At 40.7% G+C, this 25,252-nt stretch overlaps 2 protein-coding genes across 12 annotated transcripts in view; one reads left to right on the top strand and one right to left on the bottom strand.

The window, feature by feature from the left end:
• Window positions 1-54: 54 nt before the first annotated feature.
• Window positions 55-4,317, bottom strand: timm22 (translocase of inner mitochondrial membrane 22 homolog (yeast)). Its single transcript, XM_061802830.1, has 4 exons — window positions 3,877-4,317; window positions 2,840-3,036; window positions 1,218-1,290; window positions 55-757 (listed from the first exon to the last, which is right to left on the bottom strand). Exons 1-4 carry the CDS (start codon window positions 4,133-4,135, stop codon window positions 681-683), a joined length of 606 nt encoding a protein of 201 aa, XP_061658814.1. The 5' UTR covers window positions 4,136-4,317; the 3' UTR covers window positions 55-680.
• A 151-nt stretch (window positions 4,318-4,468) lies between these two features.
• specc1 (sperm antigen with calponin homology and coiled-coil domains 1) overlaps window positions 4,469-25,252 on the top strand; it is a 53,964-nt gene continuing 33,180 nt past the window's right edge. For 7 of the 11 annotated variants that reach the window (XM_061802723.1, XM_061802722.1, XM_061802724.1 and 4 more), the window contains exons 1-3: window positions 4,470-4,621; window positions 15,099-15,287; window positions 15,415-15,550. In XM_061802723.1, the coding sequence (XP_061658707.1) occupies window positions 15,120-15,287; window positions 15,415-15,550 (304 nt within the window). In that variant the 5' untranslated portion in view covers window positions 4,470-4,621; window positions 15,099-15,119. Of the gene's footprint in view, window positions 4,622-15,098; window positions 15,288-15,414; window positions 15,551-21,972; window positions 22,396-25,252 lie in introns of those variants that run through there. The other 4 variants (XM_061802716.1, XM_061802715.1, XM_061802726.1 and 1 more) reach the window with 3 other exon arrangements.

Below are 25,252 nucleotides of genomic sequence, written 5' to 3'. Positions count from 1 at the left end.
TTCCGCTATTTGCATGTAAAAGCTAACCCTAACCCTGACAAACACTACTTAAAATAAGACTGAAGAAAATATATTTACATATACGAGTTCTTTTGTGATCATAAATTCCAGTGAATTGAAAAATAAATGTGATGAAAAGACCATACAAGTTTTCACATAAATACTGACTCTTATTAGCATTGATCATGGAGAAAAAGAATGTCTAAATGGGCAGGTTTCACAAACGACTCATTCTTTACATCGACCGGTGGTTTTCAAACTTTTTGGGGTGCTTCCCCTATTCGGAAATTAACACCCCACAGCACCACTTAAAATTTTCTTCAACGGGGGGTGAATTGAAAGCACTGAAAATTATAAGAGAGGGGTGGGTGATAGTCCTGAAAACTGTAAAGTGGGGTGGGGGTGAATTGAAAAATTGTCAAGCAAGGGGCGCTGAAACAATCCACGCCCAACCTGTCATAGAAGCTGACATACTCATTTCCCAACAATTTAAAAACAAAGTATAAGTAAGATCTTTCCCTGTCTACTTACAACAACCACATATTCCACAAATCACAATTCTAACTGGCTTTTGCACCACTCATGAATTTGCAGACTGATGGGTCGGCATCTCTCCTAGTTGGTCTGCACAGGCTCATCCAAAGGGACTAATTCCGTGCCCACAGAGTCACTTTTGTGGTTCACCGCAGATAATACTCAATGGCTGCAGAAAAAGCGGCAAAGCCTCCGCATCCTAGGACCCCGGCCTTCAGACCAGCTACGAATGCGAAAACAAAAAACAAGCGTGGACAAAAATATATATATATATATATATAACATACAATACCAATACATATATCAGGGGTGTCAAACTCATTTTCTGTCGTGGGCCACAATGTCGTTACGGTTTCCCTCAGAGGGCCGCTATGACTGTGATATCATAAAAATCTCCGACCGCCTAATATTTACACGTGGAATTTATGAAGTAGTTCTGGAATCATAAATCAAGGGGTTTTTCAACTATTGTTGATGTTTAGCAACACAAAAATGCTCGCAATATCTTGATATCATTTAGGATATGACAATGGGAAATTTTGGTGCAGATTTTTGCAAAAATTGTGGAAGCTGCTACACATGATTTGCTTCCGCAGGCCACATAAAATCACGTGGTGGGCCAAATCTGGCTCCCGGGCCTAGAGTTTGACACCTGGGACATATATAAATATAGCTTTACTTACCACGAAAGCCAATTGCTCCTCCAGTTATGCAGCCACTGTACACTGCATTCTTCCAGTCAGATTTTCCTCTGTGCTGTAAATAAAATTGGTCAAACGTTACAACTGTGTCTCATTCTGTTAAATATGGAAATATGAAGGAAAATGGTATATGAATGTTACAGGAACTGGACTTTGTCCTAAAAGAACCAGTAATGCGAATTCAGAGGTTTGTAAATAGTTGTTTTTACCATTTCAGCTTTCCGGATTTTTTGGGGTGTGACTAAAATGACGCCAAGTAACGCACTTGGGCGTCTACTGTGAGTCACCCCACCCACACGACATAAAAACTTGGCTTACATCAGTGGTTAACCATGGCATTTGTGAGTTACTGAGGCGTGCCACACACCGAGCGATGCATTCAAATGTGACTGAAGTGGACCGTCGCAAAATATTCCCATCAGCACCTCTTTGCAGCACACGAAGCAATTAAGCACCACACATCTACTCGCACACTGCTGTGGAAAATCTGCTACTCTGTACAGTCTCTGGTTTTGAGGGGCTCCATCTAATTTACTACATTGCATTATTTTTTATATTGAAATACATAAACATGGTGCAAATGCGTTGGAAGGAGGTGGTCCCAGAGAGTCTGAATATTTTGAGAGGCTGTTGGCAATCAGCATCCAGTTCGCTGTGAGAGACACTGGACTTTGGATTCTATACAAATACATATGAAATTACAAATATACCCGAGTATGATCGTAAAAATACTGGCTCGGCCACCAGCCACCAAGGCTTTCAGCAGATATATTTTTGAAGCTGAATGACGTAGTGATGTGGAGCTGTAAGGAAGAAGAAAGTTGTTTATGCACATTCAGTGGACTTACCCACAGCAATGGATAGGTTTCCATTTACGCCATTTTGTGTGTCATAGAGGTTAAAGAACACAGGTGATAGGTGAAGCGTGAAGTTTTTTTTCTGTCGTTAATTTATCCGATTGGTTGAAGAGTGGTGGTGACACACAAGATGGCGTAATTGGAAACCTACCCATACCACACCGTGATTTGTCATGACTTTGAAACCTCGTTTTGTATTTCTGGTGATTTTTTTTTTTTTTTTTAAATCATTCAAATTTGGCACGGTTGTTAAAAACATCTCTCTGAGTTGTGTCAAATTTACACTTTCCAGGGATCCCAAACTTCTACAGTGGATGTCATGTAGGCAACTGAGCACTAGGTGGCACAAGTGAATCAACTGAGGGGACAAATGACATCTGAGACAACAGCTGAAGTGTGACGGGAGACACCCAGAGACCTTGCAATTTAAAATTCTCCCAAAATTTTCAGTAAATAAATTACCCCAGTTGTGTCTTAGAAAACCTCTTCCATACATAATATGTGAAGAGGAAGAAAAAGAAACACGATTTAGGGTCCACTGTACAGTAAAAAACTGAGCTGTGGGGAAAGGGAATGTCGTACTGTTACTTTTTTTGCCATTATGACTTCTGTACCATTAGATATTTGTGATTTTAAACCAACCATAACCGTAACCATAGTCACTTAGCCGATAGTTGTAGATATTTAAGAAAGTGTGTTACATCTTGCAGACAATGCACAAAATGAAAAGTTGCAGAGTTATCGTACCGATTCTATGATGCACTCTGTACAAGAGAACATGGCTCCCACAATGGCAAAGTTCTTAGCGTAGGACATGCCCCTCTGGCCCATGTCTTTGAGGACTTCTCGTGCCGTGGGGGTCCTTAGCGGGTCTTTGGGATCGAAACCAACATTCGTGTCTATACCTGCAGTGAAAACACCAAATGCTCCTCCGAGGACAAACCCTGTGTAAAACAAACAATATAAATTGTAAACAGTGACTGGAATGATAGTAGGAACTATTTTTGTATTATTATTATGATGATGAGACTTGGAAAACAGACTTGTTTAAGACCTATACATAAATTGTCCCCTCAAATCTTTCATAATGATCAAGTTCCAACATGGGTTGGGCATCTATTTGAATTTATCAAATCATAAGATTTAATTTGTAGGATAATTTTTGTGTGGGTTGCAAAAGCAGAGATTTATTGATACGGAAACTTTTGACCCAAGGTATGTACTTTCAAGATGCAAAAATTTTGTCAAGTTCGCTTGCCTAACCTGTCCAACTGTACATGAGAAAAGACTAAGGGAGGTGGAAGGGGTGTGGTAATGTTTCATCCATCCAGTTTGAGACTGTATTTTAATTATGTTAAATTATTTGACGTCTTGGTTGCAAAACGAGGAATTATTTACATATAGCCAAACAGATTGCAAGTCAAACAACATCAGTTTCTGAAGAATTACTCAATGGTAAATAGGCTGAGCTCATTCTACCATTTCACTTTGTTTTAGTTGAGCAACAGCATGCAACAACTAAAAACCACAACCTAATCAATGCCCAAAACCATGATCATGGTTAAGACATTTTATTGATTGATAAGGAACATCTTCTCGACTAACACTTCACACATTCAAAAGACGGCAGTAAGTATGAAGGCTAAAATCATCATTCCAACGTATAATACCCTTGCAGTAACACGTAAGGGTTTGTTTACTAGTATCTAGAACAATCTCTGGCTTTTCCCACCCTGACCACATGTTTATTTCATATTAAGTACGATGCAGACAATCACGTTTACCTCCAACGCAGGCCAAAAGCGTCTTGAAAGCGCAGCTCTCCATCGCCCTCTCTATCATCTTCTGCTCCTCGCTTTTAGTAGGCACCGGCAGTCCCCCCATGACGCCGGGGTTCAAGTCTTTCACCGTCCTTTTGTCCCCAATAAGATGATCCAGAAGCATACTGTACTGAATCGGCGAGCTCTCCATGCTCGGGGCAGCTGTAGGAGAACTTTTAGAATCGGAGACGAATGCTTCAGCGGGACTCGAGGGGGCCGCCATGTTTGTCACTGACAGCGGTTTTTAGGTAAATGTAGTTCAGGGTGCCGATAAGGAGATTCTTGCCAGTCGTAATTATTTTTCGTGGATTGTTAATTAGATTTGTAAAATGTTATATGAAGACCTCATCAGAAGAAATCAGAAACCATATAAAATTAATTATGAGACAAATTCTTCATCGTCAAAGATGGATCAATTATTTGTGAAATGGTTTCATATACTGTACGCACATTCAAGCCAATGTGGAACGGTGATCACCGATGACGCAGGATAAAATTATTTACGTCATTAGTGATCGCCGTTTTTAGCGTTCTGTAGTCGTGTATTGTCCAACCACGGCAAGCTGTGAGACTACATTTCCCACAATGGCAGCAGAGCACTGCGCCAGGCGCTCCACCTATCCGGCGGCCAGCTGTTGACTTGAGCCGCGGCGGTATCGGCGGCTGCATCCTGGCCGGATAACAGCAGCGCTTCAGCACTACTGAACAGGTGAGAAGGGGGGGAATGAAAACCACACACATTCTCGCCTATCTCTCACACTCCTTGGACTTGAGCTCGTCCGTAACGCTTGTCTAGCATCCATTTGTTGAAACTTTACCTTTCGTGTGGAACGTGTAATTGAGAAGGCGAGAGCCTCGCGAGCTTCATTTAACGAGGATGACAGATGGCTAGCGCGTGTTCGATTGATGACGATTTTGTATTCCAGTCCAATAAACTGAAGCAGAGGACGGGAAACCTGTTTTTTTTTTTTTCCCCCTTTCAATTTGTGTCACCGCGTAAGTGTGTTTCAGCAGCCATCAAGGGAAGGGAATCTCATAATTATGTCTTGGGACTTTATTGCCACTGCGCTTATCCAGTACACTGGTATGTCCGTACCTATTGAGCCGGGGCAAATATTTCAGATTTATCAAATCTCACAAAAATATGTAGGCCTGAAGTATGATGAAATAATTGTGATTTTTTTTTTTCTCCCCATTTTACCACCAATTTAATTGAAACCCGTGCCTGTTTAGTTGCATACAAAGCTATGATTTTATTATAGATAGATAGAGGTAAATTATTGGTGGTAGCTAAAAATCATTTTCAAAATTACACACCTCATGATCACTTTATGAGCCATTACAGTCAATTACAATTCAATTATAATTACAAATACAATTACAGCAGTAATTAATCAATGCCTTCATCTGCTCTGAAAAGGTTTCTGCTTTTGCTTGAATATTATTCTGATTAAAATTGACTGTCTGACTCCTGCAGTTCGGTGATAACTCTAAATGCAAACTACCACTGTGTAAAGTTCCCTCAAACTGAATACCACCTGTTCTTATTTACATGGTTGTCCAGCCATTTGTTCGTCATTAGTGAAGCTTCCAAAATAAGGCAGCGTTGTGTTTAATGTGCTTTGTCAGTGAAAGCTTGCAGTTTTCATCTTTTAATGGCTCATTTTCTTGCAGCCAGCAGCCTATTTGGCATGACCACATCAGTGTTATTTGTCTGATTAGTGCCATAACATTAATTCATGTAATTCGTTCCTCGTGTCTCCTGCAATGTGACGTTTAAAGGGCTACTTTGTATGGGCGAGATGTCTCTATTGCTATTCCTTGAATCAACACTGGCCTTATCTCCATAAATGACAGCTGTAATGGTGGATCTCTTCCTTACTTAATTCTATAATTCCACTGAGCTGGCATATCTGATTCTGTTTCGATAAACCAAAATACAGTATAAATTGTACCTTTTTTTTAAGATTAGCCGTACTATAGGGGTTTATTCTACAAAACCCATGTAATCAACAATACATACAGTACATGCAATGTGATTTAAAAACTATGATAACCACCAAGAGAAATAGTCTGACTCACATATTTCATCAATGATTTCTGTAATTACAGGAATGTTTTCAATTGTAAAGAGTCTGTGGATTCCCTGTTCCTTGATTTTAAGTGAGTTTGCATTCAAGTGCTGTGTTTATGGAAGACGGTGGGTGCGGAGTGGATCTTGCAGGCATTTTTTTTAGAGGGAACCCAGCTGTGCAACAAATGAGAGCTTTCACATTTCTCATGCTGGTTTTGAAATGTCAAGGGAGGAAAAAACAAAGATATATGCACCCAGTAATCCAGTGTGGTTGATGTATATGTTCTTTGGCACTAAATAAAGCCTCCTCCTTCACCTCCCCCTTATGGTTTACCTGGCCAGAATATCAAATCGCTGGAAGTCAGTTTTTCTGTTGTCGAACACAGTTGAAGAGGAGCCCATCTTAATATCATGGCGCAGAATTTAATATCTTTTGACATTTGAAATTAAAACGGTTTTGGGTGTGCCACAAATATACTTGCCTGTGTTGAAAATTATACCGATTTATTATATATTTTTAAATTTCTTTTATGATGCAGTGCTGGAATAGAGTGTCGTAGACTTGGCACGTCCTTGTGGAAACTGGAGTCGTGAGCCTCTCTATTATTATTTTTCTTTGGCTGCTCTCATCCTCTGTCTGAGTCCTTACCCAGGCAGTTCCTGTCATTTTCTTCCTATTTATAGTTTATGAGTTATCTGGGAAGGACCCATGTTCCATGCATGTTTTTGCACATACTGTATGTGGGATACGACGATGGCCCGTGGTCTGGAACACTGTTCATCGTGGGAAGAATTGAACATGATCGCCTGATTCTCTACGGGGCATTCAAGTTCTCTTCTCAGTGTTCTTGTAATAACAGCACACTGAGGGAGTAAATGGAGAACAAGCCGCTGTTCTCGAGTCCTACATCTACATGCAGCGATGACGTGACCTTGTGATGCGGTACAGCGGGTGGAAGGCTGGCTATTATGAAATGTGGTAGGAGGATGATAATAATAAATCATAAATCATATCAACTGACTTTTTAAGGGCCTGCCCTTGAGCAAAAGCAAATACAGAAACGCACAGTAGTTCCTTTTTGCCCTGCAGTACGTTGGTTATATAACATTAATAGTTCCATCAGAAACATTTTCTCTTCGGTGGCGACAGTGACTCCCTTTCAGGCAGAGCAATGTGTGTGATAACAGAATTGCCGGTACACAGGAAGCCATGTTTGCCTGCGTGCAGCTGGACGGACATCCCCTTCGCTAAGGTGGGGGAAGCTTTAATTGAGGAGATGGAGCGATTGGAAAGGAATGACAGCTTGCATTTGAAATGTCAATTATTTGGATGACCAAACCAGACCGTGCGGAGGTGGGGGGGAATATTATTTCCAAGATGTGCAAAATGTGACACAACCATTACGCCAGCCTGTCAATCTGCATATTTTCCATCTGAGAGATGTTTGGATTCGCTAGAAAAGTTATTTCTTCACCTGGAAAAAAGAACACACATACTGTACTCGACAAGCATAGTCCAAGGAATGCTGCTGCTGTTATGGATCACCGGGGTCATATTTTTACATGACATTTGACTTGTTTTCACAGTTGCTGCTGCCTGAATGCATGGAGAGTGTCTTGAAAGTAATGCTTAGATATCATTAGTTTGTCTGTGCTTGGTAAACAGGACAAGCAAGTTTACAAGTGTTATGTGAGAGCAAGAGCAGGGAAACATTTGAAATATTTGTCTAAGAGGTCATTATAGACTTTAAGTAAAGATGAAGAAGGTGAAACGATAGTTGGAGGGCATAAGTTTTTCTGCTCTCGAAAGCCAGAGGGGAACTCTCCTTGGCCTGCCTGGCCCTCGCATTACGATCCTCCGTGGTGGAAAATCATTGAGCTTTGTTCTCGTGGATGCTCTGCAAAATGTTTCTATGGAATCCACCCACTCAGTCTACATGCACACAGGAAAGCAGCAGCACTTTTTGCAACTTGGCTCAGGCTGTTTATCAGACTCGAAGTTTGACACCATCAGCGCAGGAAGTGTAGTTCTCTGGGGAGCCTCGCTCTAAGAAACTTGAAACACAGCCTCTAGCTGATGAGCTCTGCTTGAAGATTATTACTTGTACTGTATGTGTGTAATGCCCACATACTGTAACTTTGAGGATGGTGGTGCCTTGTCCTGCGAAATGAACTTTAGATCTTGGTCTGAATTCAAATGTGCCCTCAGGATACATTTATCGTCATGAAAACCTCATTGAGGGAAAATAGCAAAAAATGGCTTCTTTAATTCTCAGGGGATGGAATTGATCACAGCTGGACTGCTTCTGGTTCTTTGAGAAGACGTTTTGCCTCTCGTCTCAGCAGGCTTCATTAGTTCATGCAACAAGGATGGTTGGGACAGCACGAGCCAGAGTTTTTACTGTGGAAACTGATGAAGCCCGCTCAGCTCTGATGGGAGATGAAATGTCTTCTAAGACAACTAGAACAGCCTGGTGCCCTGTGAATGAAATGAATGATAATATGGACAGCCGCGTTGCTTCTTTAAGTTTTTGGCATTTGCTAACTGCTTTGTGATGTAAATGACCATGGAATGAAACGTTATTACCTGCAAATTATATTTCATCAACCTCTATGCTTATGCTTGTGTACAGCATAGCGCTAGCCACTGAGCTACAAATGAGCATAGCTAGACCACCTGGATTAATTTTAAGTGATTGATTTTTAATGTGTACATTTCAAGGAAGGTGTAATATTGATATATGGCACTAAATGCAATTGGTGACTGATCTAAGAGGTGTTTGGATTCGCTATAATCATATGAGAGTAAGTTTTTAAACCTGGAAAAAAAACACACATACAGAACTTGACAAGCACTTTTATAATACTTTGTGAATTCAATCAATAGTAGAAGGGCCACAGAGATTGAGAAGCAGGGTGCAGCCAAGCTCTGTCACCATGCACACAAGCAGACAGACAACCATCTGAATTATGTAGGTCTGTGGGAGGAATCTGGAGAGCCTACAGAGAGCCAACATGAAAGGGGAAAAGCATGAATACTCCAGTTAGGAAGGCCCCGGTAGATTTCAGTCAGTGCTAACAGCTCTCAATGGAAACCAGGGTTTGCTCCACTAAAATGTTTGACAGATTAATATTTACATCCTGATGAATTTCCATGGATTCTCAAGCATCCTGATTCTGATTTTGGGAAAGTATCATGTCCAGTTGCGCATCAGTTTCACGTCTCCCCAGACTAAAGTAGAACACAAAAGGAAAGTAGTGACTGTCTCACAGCATGAGGCTAATAATACATTCTTCTGCTCTCATTGTAGCTGAGCTCATGACTCTTAGAAGACCACCTCCCGAGACCTAGCCGCTATACAGTTGATGATGTGGCCACATGGGCACTATTCATAGCTCATACATGCGTGTAAAAACACATTTCAGAATCAAATATTGATATAATGTATTGGACATTGTTCAGACCTCATAATATTTGGTTGCAAAAAAAATTGGACTCACCATATGATATTCTATTTTTGTAACAAGATTATTTTCGGTGGCACACCAGCCAAAATTGCATTAACCTGTGTTTGCATCAACGCTTGGCTAACAGCAGGACACTGTGCGCCAAAATACGGCACAACATGAACAGAGAATATTTTATCCGATGGAACTTCAACTCGACCATTGAATTTGTCAGCATCTCTCCTACCGCGTTAGAATTATGTGTATCGTTGTGGACGCTGTGGTTAGTAGTTAGAATGGTCATGGAAAAGCAGTACTGTACTGTATTGGAGAGCCACCCACTGATCTGAATCACCACCATTGTGCATGCATTCTACATTGGCGTTCAGACTCCATGAGCAGAATCTGACTCAGGTCTTTTTCCTGGAGAAAAGACAGGTGGCAGGGACTCAGAAAAGAGAACTCGAGATTTTTGTTCCAGGATTCTTGGTGATATTCCTGCCAATCCTCTTTGCCTTTGGTATCAGTGATTAAATATTCCAATATTAAATCATCCAGGCATATATTATCTATATTATCGCTTATCCTCACAACCTCATGGCAGCTGTCATCGGGCAGGCGGCGGGGTACATCCTGAACTGGTTTCCAGCCAATCACAGGCCACGTGGAGACGGACAACTGTCACAATCACACCTAGGGGCAATTTAGACTCTCCAATTAGAGCATGTTTTTGGGATGTGGGAGGAAACCGGAGTGCCCAGAGAAAACCTAATCAGACACAGGGTGAATATGTAAACACCACACAAGCGGGGCTGGGATTGAACCCTGGTCCTCTGAACTGTGAAGGAGAAGCTCTAACCAGTCAGCCACCAATTCCACCATATTAAATAATTCAAATGTTAAATTATTAAAATGTGTTCTTTGACTATATTTTTACGATCCTCTTAATTATCAGCCATTACATGTTTCAAGTAAAACAAAAAAGAATCAAGTACAAGGCAGTGGAAAAAAGTACATAATTAAGAAATCATCAATTTTTATTCTGCTTTTTCACACAACCACACTGCTGACTCCACTTTCTCTATATTTTACATTAGTTGAGAATTTAAGAAAGATAGTTTCAAACAAGCTGAACCGCCCTGTAGAGATTGCTTAGAATTGAGTAAAACAATGTCAAAAAGTCATCTGTCCAAGTCAAAAATATTTTTTTTTACTCGCTTTAGTCGTCTCAGCCTGGCAGCTCCATAAAGGGACAGTCCCATCTGTATCGGCAGCCAGATTCTTAATTTCCTTTTAAACTGTTTATAGTGTGGCTCTGTTCTGAACAGTTTGTGTAGTGGCGTAGGGGTGTGGTTAGACCAAATTTAGCTTCTTGCCACAAACTAAGGGCTGTTTCATTCCTCGCCAAAGCACAGTTTGCATTCTACCCACATGCTACAGCCTTGGCATACCATAGGATGTGGGATTTACTAAATTACACCAAAATGGAAGAACATCAAAATCTGACCCCTCCAGAGTGACCCACCCTCACATTAAGGAAGACTGCAGCCAACCATGCTATACATTTCAAATATTTTATGCATTACTTTAGAAAAGCAATATTGCATCAAATATACTAGTATCGTATATTACAGTATTTGTTGTATGTATATAATGGGCCTAGTGATGAGAGCCATCGTGTCTCGGTACAACGCTTCCTTTCATTTTAAGAGAAAGATGGCGGTATATGAATCGCAATATGTACTTGTGTACTTCCTCATGCTGCGTTCTATATGGTGAGTGTTGAACGTGCACTGTTGGAAAGGTCAAATGTTTTATTTTTCAGTTGTCGATAGCTTTTGACTTCATATTGTACAATATTAACTGAAGCAAGTGAGTGAGTTTCTCATCGATCACCGTCTTTCATATTGGCATAGAGCTTCTTGCAAGCATCATATATTTTTAATTGCCAAATTGAAAAGACGAACTTGAAGTCACTGTACAAAAGTAAACATTTGCTAGGCTTGTTTCGGCCCGATTACTCATGTTTGCCTGCTGCATTCTGTGTTGTACGTTTCTGAGGCAGAGCGACATTCTCAGATGAGTCACTTAGTCTTTGTTATTCACGATTATACAACAGTGGCTATGCAAATATTGCCATATGGTACTTATGCTACAATTGTTTATTTCTTGTGAATTGTATCCTCCTATCAACTGGGCCAGTCAGGAAGACAAGCACGGATGAAGGCAGGCTCAACACGATTCAGCATTTTATAGCTTTACTGTTGTTGATTAAGTGTTCATGGTGTATTGAGCATCGTCTTAAGTATACAATATGTGGTATTTAGGTGCTGGCCGGAAAGACAAACATTTGTTCATGTGGTTGGTCATTGTACGGTGTATTGCGGCGCATGTGGTTGGTGCGTGTATTGTTTTGATTTCGACTCAACCTTTCGGTCTGAAGTTTGCGTGAGTTTTCTTTTTCTACTCTGGCTACTGAGTCCAAAAATGTACGCTAATTGTAACACTAAAGAACTCATTGGTGTGCACGTGAGTAGGAATGGCCATGTAGCTATGGAATGTGATTGACAGGCAACCACTACGGGGTGTACACCGTTTCTCACCCAAAGTCAGGATATTGGTCCCACAGTTTCCCTTCACTGCTTGCTGATTTCTTTTAGGAAGATTTGGAAAGATGGCAGAACATTTCCACACACTGCAGAGATGTAGCTTCTGTGAATAAAATAATCCGCAACATCCATTATGTGGTTAGGGTTATCAGTCTGGAAAATAATAACAGATGAGAGCTGTGTTAAAGATGATCTCTTTCAGTTAAATGTAAGATCATCATTTAATATATTGAATCTGTTTAAGACCTACTATAGTGAGCTACTTGAATGTTCAGCTTCCTTTTGTGACTACAATACACCGCCCTGTCCCGTCTACAAACAATCCACTCTCCTCAGATTAGATGTGCAAGATTGTTTCATCCACACCCAAGACGATAACTGCTTGATCTTCACTCATCTATTCGTACCACGGCACTTTAGTTCAGCGGCAGCAATTTAGCTTCCTTAAGAGGCAGCATAATTAGGGCACATGAAGCACATACACTGTACTTTATAGGTCCAATATGACTGCAGGCATATTAACAATTCGACATTTACTTTCTTAGAAGCCTGGTTCCAACTTAATGTCAAATTGCTAATTTTGTGGTACAGTTCAGTAACAATTATAGTTTGTGTTTTACAAGATATATATTATATTTATACTGTATAGTTATAAAACATTTAATAATCAAGGGAAATTCACATAGTGATCAGTTTCTAATACTGTAGCTGAGCTGTTGGATAATTTCAGGTTGTCTTGGAGACATCTGGGTTCTTAACTAGGCCACCATAAAGTAAGTGCGACACAGTTTTGGCTCAAGAAGAGTTGGGCTTGTATTGCTGCAGAAAGTTGGGCCATATTTCACATTCCCCCTTAAAAACGCCTTGCAGTGATCCAGAGTATGAAAATAACTCGTGACCTGTTGCTTTTGCCTTGTACAAATTCATATTAGAAAATGTAAGGTAGTGGTGTTCCTTCACACGGAGACGAGAGAACATCATGTTGAGAAGAAGGTTCTTGTAGCCGTGGCAGCCAATCTGAGGAGAACATAGCCGTCACATCGGTTGAACTGTGTTTTAAGTACGAGGAGCCGGTCATAGGATGTTGCCTGCAGAGGACTTGGAGTCATATGATGGTGGTGTTCACGGGACAGTCAACAGTACAATCTTGTTCACGTCAGAGTACAAGCACAAGCAAACATTATTAAGGTTCATCGTAAAATCTCGTCAATGTGCTCTAATGGGCGATGTGTGTGCAAAATGGTGCGTAATGCTTGCAGCCTTTAAGTAAAATTACATATGGAGCCTAAAATACATGCAATACAACAGTTACCGGTAAGTTGTTCTTAGTTCAAGTCTGCTAGAAGGAGAACCAGCCTCTTTTTTGGGGTTTGTTTTGTTTTGGGTGGGGGGGGGGGGGGTTCTTATGATCAAAACAGAGGACGAGAGTGTTTTTATAAGACTGCAGTTGGGGAGTGAAACCAATGTATGCAGACAATTCATATTTTTAAGTACATTTTATTGAGTTATTTCAGTGTTAGTGTTTACAATTTCTAATGTGCAAAAAGGGGTTAGGTTTGTTGAATGCTGATTTTATATTTATATATTCAAAGCAACTTGCAATTCTGTAGTTGTTTCTTTTCTTTTCTTTAAGCAATCAATAACTGGTAATGTTAAGTATTATCTTGATTAGGAGTTTGCATGTGGTTTCATTTGCTCACGGGAAAGGTCAAGTTACTGCTGCCCTGACCAATGGCACAGCCGTCCCCCTGGGGCATATACAACTATGACCCACACTTATTCTCCTTTGTTAAGTGCACTCCCACTTCCTTCCATTTTCCACATCTACTGTGGCCAGCTGAGTAATGCAAAACGTCTCGCTGTCACACTCTCAGCCTGTGGCCACATCCTGTTGGAGTTGGAAAATGGGGCTATTGTGACAGTCAGTTGCTTTAGTTCCAAAAAGGATGTTTCGATATTGCTTGCTGCATACCTGTCAGGTGACAGTTATTATTGTTTGACGATGGCACCATTTTGAAGCAACTTCAAACAGGAAATTATTTACTCATGCTGCTGCCCTCAGGCTAGTCTTGCTTGAATGTTTTTTTTTTTTAATTATTATTATTAATGCTTTTTGCATTTGCTTAGAGGAACCATGTTTGACATTCATTTCTGTGGTCTCTCTACAATTTTAACAAGGTGTGATATTTGCAGAACAGGGCATTGTAGTGTGAAAACTATACACTATAGCAATATAATTCTTGGTCAGTGTCAAGTGTTTTTCTGTAGTCATTGTAGCTCTATACTGCCCCACAACGGACAAAGGCCAAAACTTCAGCTTTGGTTTAAGCTTGGCATTGTAAAACTTTTTGGGTCCATGAGAGATGTTTTCCCCCCCAACACACCATCCCAATGCCAGAAAAAAGCTATCACGTGGGCCTCTGAATATCACATTTATGAGCTGTCATCCTTCACATGCAAGACCTGATTACTAGAAAGAAGCTTAACCCAATAATCTGAATTAAATTCATTATATAGGCATTGTTTCGAACTGACATGCACTGCTTCCAATAACTACACGAATGTCAAAAGAAGAAGTGCTCGTTTGCAGAAGTGCAGTCATTGTTCCTAATTTAGCAACATTTCCAACCCCTTGACAAACATTTTTCAAAAAAGCAATTAGAATTTCCCCAACACCTGAGCCGATTGATTTAATTTGTGTTCTTTGTGACGACAAAAGGCCCCCTAATCAGGTAGTCAATTGTACTTAATGGTTCCAAAGACATTGTGTTAATTTGATTTACTGTAGTTTGTTTTATTGGTACACCAGTCCACCTATGTTGCTATGCACTATTTATTTTTAAATTATATGACATAATTTATTAAATCACTTTGTATACCCCCGAGTTGCATTTTGACCCAATTTTGAGAAAACATCAATTAAAGTACTTTTGTGGTTGTGCTTCAGAATAACTATATTTATGTTAACTTGTTTATTTGACCCAGCTAGAAAGCATTCAAATGATGATGATGATAATGATGATGATGATGATGATGATTATTATTATTTTGTGCAGGTGTCATCAACTGTCACAGTCATGATGAAAACAGGTGCCACCAAGTTGGGGATCCCCAAGGCGGCACTGCATGAACGGCCTAAGCAAGCTTCTTCAGCTCCCTCTTCTTCATTCTCCACGACCACCTCCACAGCCATGAGGACTTCCAGATCGTCCAATATGCTGGCCTCAGACCAGCGCCTCAGCAGGGTGAGGTCCAAACCTGATTTCCCTAAACCAACCTCTTCAGTATTACAGTATACTTATTGAATGAGATCGTTCTCACACGCACACAGATTACTCATGTTATTGGTACTAACAGCGGCTATGTTTTCAGATGAAACGAGCCAACAGTGATGATGCTCTGACTAAACCTGCACTGGGAGCTGCTGCGTCCGGCTTACGCATGAAGAAGACTGTGACCACTGGAGCTATCTCAGATCTTGCTGAGGCCCGGCCACGTAGTCTAGCTGGTAAGTCATATCCATCCATCCACTTTCTTAGCCTCCTATCCTCACAAGGGTCACAGGGAGTGCTGGAGCCTATCCCAGATACCACCGGGCAGGAAGTGGGTTACACCCTGAACTGGTTGTCGGCCAATCGCCGGGCACATAGAGACAAACAGCCGCTCTCACAATCACACCTAGGGACAATTTAGAGTGTCCAATTAATTTTGCATTTTTTGGGATGTGCGAGGAAACCGGAGTGCCCGGAGAAAATGGAAATTCCACATAGGCGGGGCCGGGATTGTACCCGGGACCTCAGAATTGTGAAGCCAACGCTTTTCCAGCTGCTCCACCGTGCTGCCCTAAGTTATATCTTCATATAATTTTAACTAATTCTATACATAATTAAATTCAATTCAATACTTCATACGGTTTTGTAGGTTTTTTTTTTTTTTTTTTGTGTGATTTCAGTGTTTGTGGTTGGGGATTGTGCTTCTCAAAAGTCACTACACACCTCACTTTCTGTATTTTTACATGTTTTATTATTTGTGCAGTGTTTTTTTTTTTTTCATTGGCAATACTGAAGAAAGGCCTCATTTGTACAATCTATAGTAGTCACTATGTACAGTACCGTATGTTGTTTTGATGGGACACTATACAAGCTGTATGCTCACTATTTTACATTGTAGCAAGGTGACATGTATTCAGTGCTCTCCCATGAAAGATAAAATAGCTACATACATTTGATGTCTGTATTCAGATTTGCACATGATTTAGGTTGCTCATGTGAGTTGTACAGTTTTCCACATCAGCCACTAGAGGACCACACACACTAATCCTGAGCATCCAGAGAAAGGGCTCTTCATTTTCTGTACTTATCTTTTTGTCTTTTGGTTGGCTGCATTGTAGTGCAATGTTTTGGTTCTCACAGGATTGACTTATTTCAAAACACAGACACTGGAAACATTCATCTGCTCCTCTGCTATTTGCTTAGCTGTGCAAACAGCAGGTGTTGTTTTAAATGACAAATCAACACAAAGGATTCTTTTTGAAGGAAGTGAAAATGGTTTTCATTCTCTAACACAACACAATAAGTGCCTTATTTGAAACATTTTACTTTAAGCCTTATTCATTTATCAATCATAGTCTTTGCAATATGGATGATGTGTTATTTACATCTCTGTGAAATAAGAATCGTTCACTCTTCTTTGCAGAATTGTTTTAACTCAGTCCTATTGGAGGGTTTTCGAACATCAATTGTGTTTACCGGTGCATCTCAATTGGTTTAAATTCCGGCCTCGAAAACCTTAACTTCAATTTTTTAGAGCCATTTAAATGTGGACTTGCTGATACACTATGTTTCAGTTTATTGTCCTGGTTTTACTCAGAGCGCTTGGTGACATTTGCCTGGAAGATTTTCTGGTGAACAATAGAATGAGTTGTTCCATTAATCACAGCAGGTTGCTCAGGTCCTACAGTAGCAAAGGAGCCCCAAACCATCACAAAGCCACCCCCGTGTTTGCGGTGGCCTGGAAGTTCAAAACATTATAACAAATTGTAAAACACTAACATTTCATAAAACATAAAAACAAAAGACTGTAGGCATGAGGATCAAATGATAGGATGGTGATGCGGAATGGGCTACAGGCCACAAACCTTCCAAAAAGGTAGTCACTTGTTCATATAGTGTCAGAAGTATACAGTATAGATTTTTTCCCCCCTCAATAAAATAAAAGTTGATGCAGAAACTGGGGCGGCACAGTGGAGCAGCTGGAAAGCGTTGGCCTCACAGTAGTGAGGTCTTGGGTTCAATTCCGGAGCCACCTGTGTGGAGTTTGAACATTTTCCCCGTGCCTGTGTGGATTTCCTCCGGGCAATCCGGTATCCTCCCACATCCCAAAAACATGCAACATTAATTGGACACTCTAAGTTGCCCCTAGGTGTGATTGTGAGTGTGACTGTTTGTCTTGATGTGCCCTGCGATTGGCTGGCAACCAGTTCAGGGTGTATCCCGCCTCCTGCCCGTTGACAGCTGGGATAGGCTCCAGCACTCCCGTGACCCATGTGAGGATAAGTGGCTAAGAAAATAGATGGATGGATGGATGGATCCAGAAACTGGATTTTGTACTTACTTTGGTTGTCTTTGCTGAATATTAAAAATGTCTTGATGATCTCAACTGTGTGATAAAAAGGCCAAAAATAATAAACAAATTTAGAAGGGGGCAAATATTTACTGACGACACTGTATGCAACATCCTACGGGTTTGAACTTGAATAGTTTGTAAATCATTTCATACATTTGATTCATTATGGGTTGCAGTTGAAGAATGAAATCAAATGTATAAAATTGCCCATTTTGAAAGTCCAATCTTACATATCATATGCAGCTTGCTTGTACTGTGAATATTTAATTAAAGACATCTCTTCAAGCTATTCAACCCATTATCCCAATTGTAGCCACAGTTGCTTCTGTAATTTAACTAAGCAAGGTTAAGACCTTTTTTTTTTGCATGGGGAAGTTCAAAAGAGGACCTTTTATTGAAGATATTTTAGTTTTCATATGAATTTGGAAGATTCTCATTATACTTCTCCACAGCCTTAATTTTGAATGCTCATCTGTGTTCAACTTTGCATATGGTGACTCATCCACAGAAGTGGATTCTTAGCCTCTGTGCAGCTCTTCCTCAAGGGGCTGCTTTGCTGAAGCAAAGATAATTGGGTTGAGACTTCAAACGGAAAGAAAAACCATGGCAAAGAAAAGTTTAGACTTCTGAAAAAGAAAAATAAGAGAGTGGATTGTCTGCAATTAACAAATGGTTATTTTCTCACTCAAATCAGAAGTGTGCTTGATAAATTCATCATCCTCAGATCGTCACATTGGCCTAGTTTTGTGAACTAATTTCTGGTAAGCAGTCATTATCAAGGGAATGAACCTTGCTAAATAATTCTTTTTCATAAAGACAATCTTATGGACCTATGGTGTAAGGGAATTTTGTTGTTGCCCTCAGGCAGAAACGTGTCCTGTTTTGAAATGAAGGCACTGGTCTTTTTTGTTGTTGTTGTTGTTGTTTTGGCCTAATTTATCATTCCAGGGGAAGAAAAGTAGGTTACAGTTGTTAGTATATAGTTTTAGCTATACTATTCAGTAGTTTTGGAAAGCTACAATCAAAAATATGTTTACATCTTCTCATCACTGGCAGTAAAGTCTTGCGTTGCATACGCCACCTCTTGTACGTACCCAGTTGCTTCTCTTCAATATGATGTTTCAGTCAAGCCTGATGTGTTGAAACACATCAATGCCGTCACACTTACGTGCAATGGATGTATATCAGTCCTAAGAAGTCAGCACATTAGTCAGATGAGTTGACTCGCACTTGGCTGCTCCCCCAGTACTTACTGTACATAGGGTACACAGACTGTGAATATGAAATATGAAAGGCTCTTTGGTAATTCAACTCAAAATGTTGCATTGTAGGACTAATCTGATTGTACTTTGGAAAAGTCATAGAGACCTTTTGATTTGGGACTGTCAGTTTTTACTTTTAAAGCTTTCAAATTTCTCAACAGAGTACGTACAAACCCCAATTCATGAATATTTCCTGTAAAAACGGGATACAATTAATTGCTAATCATTTTCCCCCTACAGTATTTTCAATTGAATATCCTACAAAAACATTTTGTTGGAACAGTTTAAAATTGAAACTGATGGTTATTGTTTTGTTTTTTTTTTTGCAAATATTCTCACATTTTGACTTTGATGCCTGCCACACGTTCCAAAAAAGCAGGTACAGGGTCAACAAAAGACAGGGAAAGTTATGAATGTTAAAAAAAAACAGACCTGTTCAGAGCATTCCACAGGTGAACAGGGTAACTGGAACGGGTGAGTGTCATAATAAGGTATAATAGGAGCATCCCCGAAAGGCTCTGTTGTTCACAAGCAAGGACAACATTCCTCAGTGCACAGTTGTAAAGAATTTGGGGATTTCCTCCTCTATGGTCTAGAATGTCATCAAAAGAGTAAGAGAATCTTTAGAAAATTGTACGTGACGGGCAAGGCCAAAAACCATCATTGTTTGTGACCTTCGATCGCTCATGCAGCACTGGATTAAAACCAGCATCATCTGTAAAGGATATTGCCACATGGGCTCGGCAACACTTCAGAAAAACATTGTCAGTAAAGAGAGTTTGTTGCTACATCCACAGTATAAACACAAGTTAAATCTACCATGCAACACAAAAGCCCTACCTCACAGCTTCCTTGGAATTGGGGTTTTGCATTAAAACATTTAATCACAGCATTTATTGGGGTTCATTTTTTTCAATGATCCCAGTTGATTTTAACATCCACAATGCTTTGCTGGAGGTGAGTTGTACACCACAAATAGGAAAAACACTATAGGTTTACCTGAGACACAGCAGGATTTCCAATCTTTGTTTTTGGTAATGGGTTCAGACTTGGCACTTAACCAACTCTACCATGCTGTCAGACAGTAGGTTCCCGATGACTTATTCAAAATCCCTTTTTAATAATTCAGTCAAGCTTTCTTTGGAGGAGGAGTCCGGATGGAGCGTGCACAAGGACATAAACTATCCTGCTCTATAAATAAAATGGCCTGGTGAGTGAACAAATAGGCATTACATTGAAAAACCTGAATATGTCATGGGTGCCATTCACCTCTGAGTAGGTCTTTAATTCTGTAATCGTTTGTCTGTGAGTCCTTTTTGACTTGAATCGTTAGCATGGGTCCGGCTGATATCTGGTACGTTTTATCACTGCGTGTTAACATTTTCAGTTCAAATTTAAAAAGTGAGCAAATGTGAGTGACATCTCAGTCTCTTGTCCTTTGCTAAGTCATGAATGCCAACACAGTAAATAAGTAATAGACACTGAAAAGCTTGCTTTCATACACAATCTCATTTACAGATGCAAGAAAGAGGTCAAATCTCTGTCCCTGTCATGTCCTCAATGTCATTTATTTTTAACTGTATTTTCTCATGCCTCTTCATACACAGTACTTGAATTAGACAACACTCAAGCGAAAACAACTTTTGATAACCTCATCTGTTCATATCTCGTCCCTCATTTGCAATTAGACTAAAGGCAAGTTGAGGGACAAGCAGCCAAAGTGATGTGATTCAGGAATATTATTTGTCTGGACTATATGTCGGTTATATGAGTTACATCTGAGATACCAGAGAGAGTCCTTCTCAGAGGGTGATGTACGGTTCTTGAGACTCTCGTGTCTTTCAGATGAATTAATCACATACGCTTCAGTCCTCTGGGATGACTCGGTCTGCATATGCATTCAGCCGTGACCGACACAGTCTGACACAAGCACTAAAAACATATTAATTAAAGATAATAAAAAGATAGGGAGTGGTTGTCCTTGACACACAGATATGACCGGAAAATGAACTTTAATTTCTCCACTACTGTGCAACCCCTATGTAAATTCTGGTGCTGTCACATCTTTTATAATGCATACTTGCATGGAATTAATTATTAGAAGCAGAATGTGTGTACTCTGGCCTAAATGTAGACGCGCTATCCCTCCTCAAGGTTTTGACATCAACGCTCAGATTTTGTAACGTGGCTTCATGACAAAGAAGTGAAAGAAATTCTTTAAATTACTCTCTCTAGATACTCATAGAAAGACATGACAGAGAGAATGTCTTTCCACATTTTGAGAAAGGCCTGTTGTGCCAGCAGAGATGGAGGTCCCGGGGTGAGGAGAACATTCTTGGCAGGATTAAGGATATGTTTGTTTACCAAAGTGGATGTCCTGATCTAAGTGGGGGTGAAAGCAGCATATTAATAGAGATGGATGGAAATAAGAGTTTCTGTAACATTTTGGTGACTTATGAATCGGCTTGGAAGGACCCAGTAAGGTTGACTGTTCAAGCGGATGTGGGCAGGAAAAAGACTGAGAGCAACAGCAGTATTTTATAATTCAAATCCGCATGAACCAAAAATAAAGCTTCCACTCAAAACTTGCTCTGCTGTATTATTATGTGACTATTCCTAGTCTAACTTGTTTCATAATTTTCATCGATAAACTGCTGCTGATAGAGTGGTTACTGTAAGCATAAGACTTCAATTATAAGCGTACTGTAATCATTAGATACTTCTGATTAAAAATACGACTGAAAATTTGGTTCAAAAAGAGATCATGCAAGGAAATAACGGGTTATACAACATTCCAGTTTTCACAATAGCTCCTCAAAGGGTTGCTTAGTTCAGCATACTGAATGTGGGGAATGAATAAAGTAACAAGCAGAAGAAATGGTGACCATCATTGTTCTAGTATGGGCTGGCAGGAGGTGGTGTGTAATTCTGCGTGTGTGTGCATGTGAGAGAGCCAGAGTTTGTGTGTGAGTGTGGGAAGCCACACCTCCTGAACCAGTTGTTATCACAGCAATAATCATGTGCATCTGATGCTGCCCGCATACCCGCCTGCCAGCATAGCATACTGTCGCCCTCGTGGAGGATACGGACAGTCTTAAGCTTTGACACACACTAGCAGCCACTGACTGTCAGGACGCGTCGTCTGCCTCAGCGACACATGCGCGTTCACCCAACACGCGCACACTTTCACACAGTCCTGGGAAGCATCGCATCGAAGAAGATCCGTAGTGGGAAAGAAGAATAGGAACAATTTGATGATCCTTCTGTCTCGCCTTCGCTGTGACTAAGTGGTGGTGGATTGTGGATGGTGAACAAATGCGACCACGCTGACACCCCCCACACTCATACATCACAAATCCTCCGCAGCCACAAATTGTTGGATTTGTCTTCACTGCGTGGAGTGTGGGAGTCGCAGACTGGACCGACATGGGGAACCAAACAGGGAGACAGGAGGAAAGCGAGCCAGGTCTGCTTCAGTTGCACCTTTTGTCTTCCACACCTCAGTCAAATTGTTCAACAGAGATGAGATGACTTGATGAGCTTGGGCTGACTAACTTGCATGTCATGTGTTAGTGCATGTCTGAAAGACAAGTTTAGGCTGATGATGAGTACTGCTAGAAATGCCCTGGAGCTATTGGAGACATTAAATGTGTGTAAGGTATGCTCTTATGACAAATTATGCAGTTTACCCTTTTATTTCATGGCGTGCAGTCATTCAGCTGGAACAGATGCGTTTGTTCACCTCCGTGTAGTCTTTGGAAGTAGGGCAGGAGTAGGAGTATGCTTTGTCTGCCTGCAAGCCTGAGAGTAGCTGCTAGAGAAGCTTGGATCATCACTCTCAAATCTCTCTGCTGCCTTGAGCAGAATATGCCTGTGCCAGTTTCTATTTCCTTTCAAGTCTTTCTTAAAGGCAGCAATTTGAAGCTCATCACAAGCGTAAGAATGTGTGTAAAATGTAGTGTAAATCTGCTGTGTTGTCTCACACAAATATACAACAGCTTCAAAAACACCCAAAAGAATATAGCCCACTTGGTGAATATTTGCTGTTTTGTAATAGCACATGCACATGCACAGACACATTCAGTAGTACTGTATTTTTAACAGAGTGGGTTGAGCTGTACCAGATTATTTTGTAATGCATTTCTTAAGGAGACTGTAAGGCAGTTTCTTCATACTCACTAACACACACACACAGTAAATGGCCCCAAAGTAATTATGAGTATCAATTAATATTATGAGGGAAGGCAACACAGTGGCGCAGCTGTAAAGCGTTGCCCTCACAGTTCTGAGATCCAGCCCCTCTTGAGTGGAGTTTCCATGTTCTCCCCGTGCCTGCGTGGGTTTTCTCCAGCCGCTCCGGTTTCCTCCCACATCCCAAAAACATGCAGCATTAATTGGACACTCTAAATTGCCCCTCGGTGTGATTGTGAGTGCGACTGCTGTCTGTCTCTTTGTGCCCTGCGTTTGGCTGGCAACCAGTTCAGGGTGCCAGTTGACAGCTGGGAGAAGCTCCAGCACTCCCGCGATCCTTGTGAGGATAAGCGGCTAAGAAAATGTATGGATGGATGCTTTTGTTCATACTCATCACCTTCACTCCTGCCCTATGAAGGTTGTTGGAAGGTTGTTTTAGGGTCTTTCTTTACACCTCTCAACAATATTTTATTTGTCAAAAGTTATTGTTTTCCTTGGTCTACTTGTTTGACATTTGTAGACTTATACAGCAGCTGTTTCTTCTTATGTGGCATTCCAAATGATTGTGTAGTATTTGCGATGCCTCTGGACAATTTTTGTGCAGTCACTGATTGATTGCTTCACAATCGCTTTGTTTTCAGTGGGTGCTCTCTGGTTTTTATGTTGGTTACACCTCTGACCCATATAAACACGCACAGGCAAAGCCCCACATCTGGAACTTAACTTGGAAAATGATCTCCATTTATAGTTTTTGTTTTGGACAGGAAGCGTGTCCATGCAAGCTTTCTGACACTTGGTAGCTAGTGCTGGAGGTGCAGCGTATAGACAAGTGTGGGAGGAGGAGAAATGTATCGAAATATGATGGATGCTGGTTTCGCTAAAGTGGAAGGCTGAGGGTTAAGCTGTGCAGAGATAAGACATCATTATCACAACCAAACTGCAATGGCTCCTGCAACACTGAGCCTTCTGTCTCCCCACTAGCTCACCAACAGTGTGGCCCAAACTATAGACTGTGGTTTGAATGCTGTCAGCTGTTGATGAATTGACACTAAATTATAGTCCAATAACAGTGAGTCTATTTTCAGAGCTGTTATTCAGTCTGTTGTACCTTTGTGAGCTGGGGAGAGAAAAGGAACGTTTCAAGCATATTTGTCTAGTAAGGTCAATTCGATTGTCCTGACGTTCTCATGGACAAAAATGGTCATTTCACACATCTGTGGTTTCTCTACACAAGTGATCAGGATGTTTGATGATAGCTGTAATATTTCAAAGTATGTTGGTTTCTTTCTTGAATTAGGGATCTGGATCACTGCTAGGCAAGAATTTCATTATGTTGTCATTGGAATGTCATTGTTTCATTTTGGGTTTTTTTTTCTGACCATACCAGTTTTAGCAATAATGCATCCGACTTATTGCACTGAGATGGTTTCGTGAAAATGGGCTCTGTGTTTTAAAAGTTTTTTGGGGCAGGAAACTGGAGTCTCTGAGAAAACCCACGCATGCATGGGGAGAACATACAAACTCCACACAGGTCAGGATTTAAACCCTGGTCCTCAGAATTGTGAGGCAGATGCTCTAACCAGACGGCTAGCGTGTCGCGAGTCCAGTCGTAGGCGTAATGCAGATTGTACAATAACACAGCATCTTAAGAGAATACCTATTAGCATTCACAATTAGACACTAACAATACAAAATATTAAAGTGTTATCGATTCATGTGCTGTGGTGATAAACTCTACCTGGCATCCGCTTTGTCGAGTTCCCTGGGAAGGCATTGTGTTATTCTCTGCCTACATTAGTCGTCTCCTCCCTACAGATGTACGCTGACGTCTGTCCTCTTCCCAGAAGTCCTGAAATCTTTTCCATTTTGACATTTCCATTGACCCCCTGTTGACACATTTATTAGTTGGATCTCAGGACAAGGTTTGGTTAAATAACACTGGATTTTAGTCTCTCGGTGGGGCAAAGTCTTTTCCATCTGTTCAACAATTGGACGTAGGTTTTTGCGTCATTTAGAGGAAGTTGAGGGAGAAAAAAAATCTTGTCTTAAAAGGAAGCAACTTTGACCAAGCTGTGATAGCTTTGGCACTGAGGACATTAACTCATTTGCACTTCCATTAAACTTTGGTGACA

Source organism: Syngnathoides biaculeatus, chromosome 18 (genome assembly GCF_019802595.1).
Source record: "Syngnathoides biaculeatus isolate LvHL_M chromosome 18, ASM1980259v1, whole genome shotgun sequence".
Taxonomy (NCBI): Eukaryota; Metazoa; Chordata; class Actinopteri; order Syngnathiformes; family Syngnathidae; genus Syngnathoides; species Syngnathoides biaculeatus.
Note: the sequence above shows the minus strand (reverse complement) of the source record. Positions and strands in the feature narration are given on the sequence as shown.